Source organism: Salvelinus alpinus, chromosome 39 (assembly GCF_045679555.1).
Source record: "Salvelinus alpinus chromosome 39, SLU_Salpinus.1, whole genome shotgun sequence".
In the NCBI taxonomy this organism is placed as follows: domain Eukaryota; kingdom Metazoa; phylum Chordata; class Actinopteri; order Salmoniformes; family Salmonidae; genus Salvelinus; species Salvelinus alpinus.
Genome location: NC_092124.1, coordinates 4658600 through 4668996, shown reverse-complemented (window position 1 = coordinate 4668996; position 10397 = coordinate 4658600). Strand labels below are relative to the sequence as shown.

At 42.4% G+C, this 10397-nt stretch overlaps 2 protein-coding genes across 14 annotated transcripts in view; one reads left to right on the top strand and one right to left on the bottom strand.

Moving 5' to 3' along the window:
* Nucleotides 1–118: 118 nt before the first annotated feature.
* Nucleotides 119–4911, top strand: LOC139566898 (acid ceramidase-like). The gene is made up of 14 exons (XM_071388262.1): nt 119–301; nt 430–476; nt 858–948; nt 1054–1140; nt 1259–1337; nt 1457–1531; nt 1664–1709; nt 1972–2116; nt 2293–2347; nt 2434–2515; nt 2720–2851; nt 3620–3743; nt 3954–4010; nt 4147–4911. Exons 1-14 carry the CDS (start codon nt 134–136, stop codon nt 4234–4236), a joined length of 1278 nt encoding a protein of 425 aa, XP_071244363.1. The 5' UTR covers nt 119–133; the 3' UTR covers nt 4237–4911.
* Nucleotides 4912–4913: 2 nt separating this feature from the next.
* The window catches only part of LOC139566895 (pericentriolar material 1 protein-like), a 40859-nt gene continuing 35375 nt past the window's right edge, over nt 4914–10397 (bottom strand). For 11 of the 13 annotated variants that reach the window (XM_071388251.1, XM_071388248.1, XM_071388257.1 and 8 more), the window contains 7 exons: nt 8495–8627; nt 8058–8200; nt 7907–7982; nt 7423–7625; nt 6943–7035; nt 6681–6805; nt 4914–6426 (listed from right to left, as the gene is read on the bottom strand). In XM_071388251.1, coding sequence (XP_071244352.1) covers nt 6369–6426; nt 6681–6805; nt 6943–7035; nt 7423–7625; nt 7907–7982; nt 8058–8200; nt 8495–8627 — 831 coding nt within the window. In that variant the 3' untranslated portion in view covers nt 4914–6368. The remainder of the gene's footprint in view (nt 6427–6680; nt 6806–6942; nt 7036–7422; nt 7626–7906; nt 7983–8057; nt 8201–8494; nt 8628–10397) is intronic. The other 2 variants (XM_071388255.1, XM_071388261.1) reach the window with 1 other exon arrangement.

Here is a 10397-nt window from a genome sequence, read left to right as displayed (position 1 = left end):
CCACATAAGTAGAATCCTATTTATACACTTACATGTGTATATGTAATACGTGACATAGATACATTAACTAATGTATCTGAATCTGAGAAAAATGCAAGTATAAAATATGTTGTAGCCGCCCGCCCATAGTGTAATGGTACGCTCCCTCTCAAATCACGAGGAAAGAATACACTTCCGTATTTTGAAGCTGACCAAGAGTCAGAAGAAGCTTTACACACAAACAATGGGACACAAGATGGATAGGTTGTGTTGTCTTCTTTTGGTGTCCTTATCTGCAGTATCGGCACAGTTTGTGCCACCGGTAAGTGATCCAAATAATGAATATTCTGTAATCGTAAACTGTCTACCAAATATTAGTTAGCCTGAGTGCTAGCTAGAAAGTGCGTTTTCACCTGAACAAAGCTTTGGTTTATTTTGCCCTCTTAACAGTATACCGAAGAATGCCAGACCGGCATGTACCCTCCCAAAGGTCCAACGTAAGTATTTGCCATTAGTTAGTCACAGTATGCTAGCTAAGTTAGGTAGTTGTCCAAGGTGCTGTCAAATGTCCATAACATCTAAACAACTGGCATAAGTTTTGTAATACCCGGCCGGTCCCAGATCATGGCTCATACATGAGACGGCACACTTATGCCAGGTTAACAAGTGTTTGTATTGTGTATAACCAGGTGTATTTAGTCATTAGCTACCTGCCTCTGTAAATTGTAATTGGACTGGGGCAACTTTGACTACTGTAGCCTTAAAATGAATCTCACGTGACAATATTGTGTAATACCACTTGCAGGGGATAGTAAAGTGACCTCAATGTCACTATGCATCAATCTAACATTTCTCATGTCACGATTTTGATCAATCAGATTCAAAGGGTCTGTCACCTGGTACACAATAGACCTGGATTTGCCCCCCAGCGAAAGATGGAAGCTAATCATCACTGACAAAAAAGCTGAGGTGAGAGTATTACATGTCTTGTTTGTATCAATTACGTAAATGTATTTACTGTAGGATCAATACTCATACTGTTTTCTTATTCACTATTTGTCTGGTTTTCTTCAGTTGGTCAACATGATCCAGGCTATCAGGGATTTGGCCAACGCATTTGTTCCTAGTGGGAAACTGATAGATTTGGTCGACAAGGACTTGGTGAGAGCGTTTGATCATTTCACTGGAAAACTATTACACCTCAAAATAATTTCAATTATTATTTAATTTGATAATGTAACTTTCTAATCCATTACTAATGGTCTTGTGTGTTCTGCAGCCTTTGCTAGTGAATACCCTACCCTACCCATTCAATGAGGAAATAAAAGGAATCGCGACTGCCTCGGGTGTTCCCCTTGGTAATATACAGTAACCCACAATTGCTTATTCCCAACCCCTGACCGCAACGTCACTATCATTCAGTGTCTAGTTTCTCACCTCCCTCTATTCTGATTCTATTACACTTGTTACACTCCAGGCGAGGTTATCCTCTACAACATCTTCTATGAGATCTTTACGGTGTGCACTTCTCTAGTGGCAGAGGACTCAAATGGTAAGTAGCTCATGTTATGTTATGACATTTGAATCAATACTTTAGTTATGTACATGTCATCATGGTAGGACGTGATGCTTGACATTTTCATGCACACACAGCATTTTGGTTTCTCTCCTTGCATTGTCATAGGTAACCTTATCCATGGGCGGAATATGGACTTTGGACTATTCATGGGGTAAGAATGTCACTGCTACGGTTTAGTGACCAAGGGTCCTACCAAGGGTCCTACCATGCATTGTTTTGTGCTCCATTGTGTTAAATAGGACACTGTAGCTATTACAAACCCAAATCACTAGTCAGTCACTGATTTATATCAAGTGTGCATTTGTAATTTGGGTAACCAAATGTGTGCTGGTTTTCGGTAAACTTTTTTCCAGTTGCTACACCTTTAATTCTTTACTGAAAATAAACCCCCTTATTGTTTCTTTCTCTACCAGTTGGGACATGAAGAACAGGTCCTGGTTGATAACAGAGAAACTCAAGCCTCTGGTGGTCAACATTGACTTCCAGAGAGGCAACAAGACGGTCTTCAAGTCCACTAACTTCGCCGGCTACGTGGGCATGTTGACTGGCATTAAGCCGGTGAGCTCCGGGCTGCATTCAGCAGGCACAAATGGAAGAAAGCAACATTTTCAAATAGGAAAAACTGAAGTGGCTTCTTCTTTAGCCAATGATAACAAACATCTGTTTTAACATCATGGTAGATGTGAAAGTGTAATATTTGACTAAAATGTTCACATTTCTCATTTTCTTTGAAGCATGCTTTCACTCTGACCATGAATGAGCGCTTCAGCCTTGATGGAGGATACATCGGTGAGCTACCCAACTCTCAAATCAGTACATTTATAGACCTGTTATGAATGCGGAGGGGGGAATATTAAGTGTGTCTGTCCTCTCAGGGATCATGGAATGGATCCTGGGGAATAGAGATGGGATGTGGATGAGCTTCCTCACTCGCTCCGTCTTAGAGAATGCTACCAGGTATCTCTACGTTCATGGAAGTATCAAATGTCATTTAACTACAGTTGACATGTTTTGTTATTGACCGCAATAATACACATTCTTGCTTTAATGAGGGCTGTATTATGGAGGAAAACCTGAGCACATTCAAGACCAGCATTATGAAACGGACATTTCTTTGGTCTCGAGTGAAAACACACCCTTTCTTTAACCCTGTGTGTCCAGCTACGAGGAGGCAAAGAAACTTTTGGCCCAGACCAAGCTGCTGGCCCCGGCCTACTTCATCCTGGGAGGGAACCAGACGGGCCAGGGCTGTGTCATCACCCGCTCCAGAGTCCTCAGCCTCGACATCTGGGAGTGAGTGGCTAAAACTTATTACTATCCAATTTCAACTACTGAAATACTAAAACACACTACTAGTGCAGCAGGGGTCTCTAACTTGTGTCATGGAGAAATACTAGCTGTGCAGGCTTCTGTTCCAGCTCAGCACTAGCATGCCTGATTTGAAAAGGTGCTGGGGTGGAACAAGATCACCTTGCATCACACTGGTCATACAAATCATATTGTTTAACATTCAGGGATGTGATCCAGACTACAAAAACAGGGACATCTGAAATGTCTAGACAATAGGTACATTTCTATTACATAAGGATACATGTAAAGTAGATTTTTTTTTTACCCATTTCGTGACGTCCAATTGGTAGTTAGTCTTGTCCCATCAATGCAACTCCCGTACGGACTCGGGAGAGGCGATGGTCGAGAGCCATGCGTCCTCCGAAACACTACCCTGACAAGCCGCACTGCTTCTTGACACACTGCTCACTTAAGCCAGCCGCACAAATGTGTCGGAGGAAACACCGTACAGCTGGTGACCAAAGTCAGCGTGCATATGCCCGGTCCACCACAAGGAGTCACTAGAGCGCGATGGGACAAGGACATCCCAGCCGGCCAAATCTGGACAACGCTAGGCTAATTGTGCGCTGCCTCATAGGTTTCCTGGTCGCGGCCGGCGTCAAACCCGGATCTGTAGTGACACTTCTAGCACTGCGCAACGCAGGAGGCCTAGATATTCCTGATTTAATCAGGAAGCATCACATTCCTAAACACTGTACTCCTGTTGTGAAGGATTGAGCTGAAGCTGGGCCGCTGGTACGTTCTGGAAACCAACTACGATCACTGGAAGGAGCCTCTGTTCTTGGACAACCGCAGGACTCCAGCCATGAAGTGTATGAACCAGACCATGCAGGCAGTGAGTACTACAACCATAGATAAGCCATATAGATGTAGTTGGGCAGACACCAACCATTCCATGGCTGAATAAAAAGTTAACTATAATTTGGCTCTGCTCCTTAATTTCATATTTCTGGATGTTTGTTTCAATTTCCTGTACAAATTCAGACAAGGTATCTTTGTGCTTAACAAAGTGGTAAGATTCTTTTCCCCTATCCTTTCTCCTCAGAACATCTCACTGAAGACCGTGTACGACGTGCTGTCGACAAAACCAGTCTTGAACAAGGTGAGCCCTTATTTACTGTTTTATCATTATGAACCATTCAAGGCATTTCTATCGATTCAATAAATCTGGTCTAATGTGTAAGTCCTGTTAGCATTTTTCAAAAGACCACCCGAGTGACATTGACTTGTCATTGCAGTTGACCACATACACCACGTTGATGGACGTGAACAAGGGCAAACTGGAATCCTACATCCGTGACTGCCCCAACCCCTGTATGCCCTGGTGAAGCCTCCAGATGGGTTTCTAACAGAACGGTGGTGGGGAGATGGGCTTAACTGATTCAGAAACAACTGGAGAAACCTGTTATACATATTTCAAGTCTGCGCTGTAACTCAAGGCTCCAATCGAAATATTGCCTCAACATTGCTTAACACTAACACATGGGTTGAAAATGACAGATTTGGGCACTGTTAAGCACCCAAATTGGAACAGTGAGCTGTACAGTAACATGCTATACATGTCAGAGATCACATTCTCTTAACTTGAGCATTACGCAACAAGTTGCCTTCCCAGTAATTGGGCAACTTTGTCTGAGTGAGAAATGCTGTAAATTAAGAGGACTCGATGTATTTTGAAACATGACAGGGGATTATAATAAATACTACTGATGTCATACAAGCAACCCAAACACCTGGGAGTCCAAATGTGCACTTTACATTTCCAAATACTAAAACTCATGTCTATACAGTGCCAAATGTTTATGATCACTGTTTGATGTGCAGTTAAGATGTAATGTCATCATACCCTTGGTTTTTCTGCAAAAAATGAGCCCATTTAAATTTTTTTGGGCTGCTGCACTCATGACTCCTTTCTATGCACAGCAAAATTACAATGTTATGCTTTCACAAGGCAATTCAGACATGTCTTGTTGCACCTTCCCAATAATAGTCTTGTTACTGGATGTATCTGGAGTGTTTTTTTATTGTTTTTTTATTATTATCAAAATGTACACAAAGCTCAAATGCAAATCATGTGTAAAATGTGGATTCAGTTGAACTTGTGTACTACCCTTTGGTCTAATAATTTACACACGGTTCCCTTTCAATTACTTCCATGTTCATGCATATGCCTTTGTGAGAAACATTTCAATAGGCCAATTCCCACAAGTGTAAAGGGTTAAATGGCACCTCAATATTTAGCCATTCACGCTTCATTCCAAATTAACATGTATTAGCCTGTAATTTATATTAAACGATAGAGCCTTTCATAGGGAATGATTGGTGAGGAAACGCCTCTATTTACCAAATCTATTTACAGGTCACAGAGTAGAGGACAGATTTTTACACAATTGAGAAAGTGCCCAGGACACATGTCAGCACCAGGTATAAACTGGGCTCATGAAAGCATTGATCAATCAGTTCATAGTTTGCATTCAAGTAATCTGATTTTAGGTCTTATGTCTACAGCCTTCCAGTAAACTACACTTGTTAAACCCAAAGACAAGCAACCGCTTTGAAAAGTTACATCATTTTATTCTTTAAAACTACATACAGTAGTTATCTTTAATTACATGGGAAACTGCCCCGAGAAAACAAAAAGAAAAATGTCAACATGCCTACAAAAAAGGTCAAACTAAGATTTGGAAGGGAAAAGGTAACATTAAGAGTGCAGTAAAAGGCGACGACAGCCCCATGACATAAGGGAAAAGATGTTAGGTGTCAATGTAGTCTTTACAGCCAAAGGTGAGGCAATGACTCACCAGCAGCCTGAATCTAGTTTGAAGTCGTACTTGTAGTTCATTAGTGTTGTAGTTAAGAGTTCAAAAGGTCAGATGCTTGAATAGCATGGGCGCTAGCAAGAGAGAATAAGACAAGGCCAAGAAGATGAACAAATAAAATTATTCAAAATGACAAACCGATTCCAAACTGATCCCATATCCGCAAAAAACAGAACTAAGGCGATTTTCAACAAGTTTGCTAGACTAGAGGATTCAAACGAAATTGTATACGTAACACAGCAGCAGATTGAGAGAGAGACCCCACCCTAAATCAAAAAACACATTCAGTAATCAGGGGCTGTATGTATCAAGTGTCTCAGAGCATGGGTACTGATCTAGGATCAGGTCCAACTTGTCCATACAATCAGTATGTATGATGATCAAAAATACCAAACTGATCTTAGATCTTCAGCACTCCTACTCTGATGTGCTTAATAGATACAGCCTCAGGAGTAGAAATAAACAAAACAGTGTTGATTACATTACAGTTGTAGTTGTTTTTAACCGTTGTAGTTGGTCAAATGGTTTCGAGCGAAGCTTAGTCACTGGCACGTCATGACATTGTCTCGCCACCCCTTGCTACCATCCAATCATTAAGTACCAATAGGAGTCTGAACATCTTTAGGATGATTCTGTAGTGGTCATTCGACAATGTTTGTACAAGACGGTCTTTTTATGCACTTTGTGCACCTATCATTTCTGTAAGAAAGATGAGAAAAAAAGTAGACGAATCATTGTCTTCCTAGAGATATCGCAAACACAGATGGATACAATAGTATAAATAGTACATAGCCAACATTTACATGTCTACATGGCAGACTAATATCGGTTCTGCAACATATATTTATTTCCCTGGACATTCTGTGAAGTTGCGCTCTACCAGTTTCATGAAACAATTTTGAAATGAAAACTGTGCCAGAACAGTGAATCATTTCACTAGATACTGTATGTACCTACCTGGTTCTTTGAGTGCGTGTCCATTGCCCACTAGTCCACTAGTGTCAGTGTTCCCATTGAGGATCTCAGCAGACAGATTATTATTCTGCTGTTCCTCAACTACCCTCTTCTGGAGCGCCTCCTGTTCATCACACACACACACACAGAACATTATTCGATTTCACAAGACCAATGATCAGACAGTTTGTAAGAAGAGGGGAAAAAAGGAAGTGGACGTATTGATAACAGGGGAAATGGAGTCATTCTGGCTAGTCCCACCTCACATATGACACTCAGCTGCATGGGTAAGTCCTCCACTTTCACAAAGTCTTCCTCGTCTGACTTTTGGCTCATGTTTCCTGATCCCACCTCCTGCATGAATTAAATGAAAGCATATACATTATGAAGGGTTTGGAGAAGTAATAAAGACATTGGAATACACAAAAAATACACATGTACACACATATATATATATATATACACACACACACATATATATATACACATATATATATATATACACACACACATATATATACACATATATATATATATATATATATACACACACACACACAGATATATACACACATACATATATATATATATATACACACACACACATACATATATATACACACACACACACATATACATATATATATATATATATATATAAAAATTACAGACTTAAATAAAATCAACTATTAAAGATTTTTGTAGTTTAAAAAGGATCATAGGTCTATGTAGTGGTGTTACATCTATGTTGAGCATGACCGGTGACTCGGTGTCAGGGCTGCTGCTGCTGTTTGAGCCCTGTGAGTGGGAGCCCTCCTGGTTGCTATTGGTGTCTGAGGCTGCACCTCCCTGGTTCTCCCCCTCCGGCCTCCCGTGCTCCACACCCTCACGCTCTTCCTCTGGGGAGTCCACCACCTCGATGGACTCGGACTTACTGCTCTTGACTGGGGGTGGGGGCGATAAGCAAGCAGAAAGGTTTAGGATAGAGAGGAGAAGGTAAGGAAAAAGGAGGGAGGGAGAGACAGGATTGGGGGGGGGGGTTAATTGAGAATCAGAGGGGCTGAAAACACAGGCATCCATCAGATCAAACATTACTATAATGAAAACATCTGACAACCATTTACCAAAATGTGGACTATGTACAGAGCAAAAAGTAGATGGAAAAACAGGTACTATTTTGGCTGACAAAGCCAAGAGACAGAAAAACAACAGTGAGCGTTCTTACCATCGTTACTCCCAGAGCTTTCTTGGTCAGACTTCGTCTCTCGGTTTCCATTTGATGGGGCTTCATTTGCTGCTACCTGAAATACAGGAGAAGATGGTAACCAGACAGTCTAACGGAAGTGTGTGTACTGAGTGTGTGTGTGTGTCCTAACCCGTTGCTCTCCGCCATCATTGCTAGCCTGCAGGGAGGTCTGGACGTCCTGGGGCTCAGCTTCAAACTCCTCCATCTCTACCTCGTTCTCATCCTCCCCACTGCCGTAGTTAGTCAGGGCCTGGGTCTCCGCCTTGGACAGACCTGGCAAAGAACACAAACAATGAAGGGTTAGCACTAGGAGAACTAGTCATGGGTGTGGCACTCGTCATAATCCTAGTAGGAGTTTACTTTGTTGGAAACAGGTTGGCGACAGTTGTAATGACGTGACCATAAAGATTCACAACAAATCCTCCATTGTGAACCTGCAGAACACTCGATCACAAGCTTCCTCTAGTAGCTACGGTCACTAGCAAGGTTTTCCGTGGTTGAACTAACTCCTTTTACAGAGTAGCTTTAAGGCGAATTGAGGCTTCTCGCATTGTAGTGTTCACTCACTAATCGAGTGAAGCAGTCCCTCTCTAGCCCCCTCTTCCTCCTCCATCTCAGAGGTCTCGCTGCTCCTGCTGTCCTTCCCCTCTCCTCCGTGCTGCTCCCTCTCGGTCTCTTTCTGCTCCGTCTCGTCTTCATCCTGGCACACAGAGTGAGATGTAAAAAGTTAAGACATTTACACGCCTTAATCCCAACCTTTAGACTACACCAGGGGTGTCAAAGATATATATATATATATATATATATATTTTTAAATATGTATATCTATAAACTCAGCAAAAAAGAAATGTCCCTTTTTCAGGACCATGTCTTTCAAAGATAATTCGTAAAAATCCAAATAACTTAATTGTAAAGGGTTTAAACACTGTTTCCCATGCTTGTTCAATGAACCATAAACAATTAATGAACATGCACCTGTGGAACGGTCGGTCGTTAAGAAACTAACAGCTTACAGACGGTAGGCAATTAAGGTCACAGAAATGAAAACTTAGGACACTAAAGAGGCCTTTCTACTGACTCTGAAAAACACAAAAGAAAGATGCCCAGGGTCCCTGCTCATCTGCGCGAACGTGCCTTAGGCATGCTGCAAGGAGGCATGAGTACTGCAGATGTGGCGAGGGCAATAAATTGCAATATCTGTACTGCGAGATGCCTAAGACAGCGCTACAGGGAGACAGGACGAACAGCTGATTGTCCTCGCAGTGGCAGACCATGTGTAACACCTGCACAGGATCGGTACATCTGAACATCACACCTGTGGGCCAGGTACAGGATGGCAACAACTGCCCGAGTTACACCAGGAACGCACAATCCCTCCATCAGTGCTCAGACTGTCCGCAATAGGCTGAGAGAGGCTGGACTGAGGGCTTGTAGGCCTGTTGTAAGGCAGGTCCTCAGACATCCCCGGCAACAACGTCGCCTATGGGCAAAAACCCACCATCGCTAGACCAGACGGGACTGGCAAAAAGTGCTCTTCGCTGTCGCGGTTTTGTCTCACTAGGGGTGATGGTTGGATTCGCATTTATCGTCGAAGAAATGAGCATTACACTGAGGCCTATACTCTGGAGTGGGATCGATTTGGAGGTGGAGGGTCTGTCATGGTTTGGGGCGGTGTGTCACAGCATCATCGGACTGAGCTTGTTGTCATTGGAGGCAATCTCAACGCTGTGCGTTAAAGGGAAGACATCCTCCTCCCTCATGTGGTACCCTTCCTGCAGGATTATCCTGACATGACCCTCCAGCATGACAATGCAACCAGCCATACTGCTCATTCTGTGTGTGATTTCCTGCAAGACAGGAATGTCAATGTTCTCCCATGGCCAGCGAAGAGCCCGGATCTCAATCCCATTGAGCATGTCTGGGACCTGTTGGATCGGAGGGTGAGGGCTAGGGCCATTCACCCCAGAAATGTCCGGGAACTTGCAGGTGCCTTGGTGGAAGAGTGGGGTAACATCTCCCAGCAAGAACTGGCAAATATGGTGCAGTCCATGAGGAGATGCATTGCATTACTTAATGCAGCTGGTGGCCACACCATATACTGTTACTTTTGACCCCCCCCCTTTGTTCAGGGACACATTATTCAATTTCTGTTAATCACGTCTGTGGAACTTGTTCAGTTTATGTCTCAGTTGTTGAATCTTATGTTCATACAAAAATGTACACATGTTAAGTTTACTGAAAATAAACACAGTTGACAGTGAGAGGAAGTTTCTTTTTTTGCTGAGTACACACACACTTTAAAATGACTAAACCAAATTGAAATTGTAGAAATTATAATGGACCTACATTTATACATTGTCCAGCTTGCTAATAATCACTGAAATGAAAGCTAGACAGTTCGGGAGCGTCGACGGCAAAGAAATAACACATTTTCTGAGTTTGACACCCCTGGATTACACTATGTGTAGTT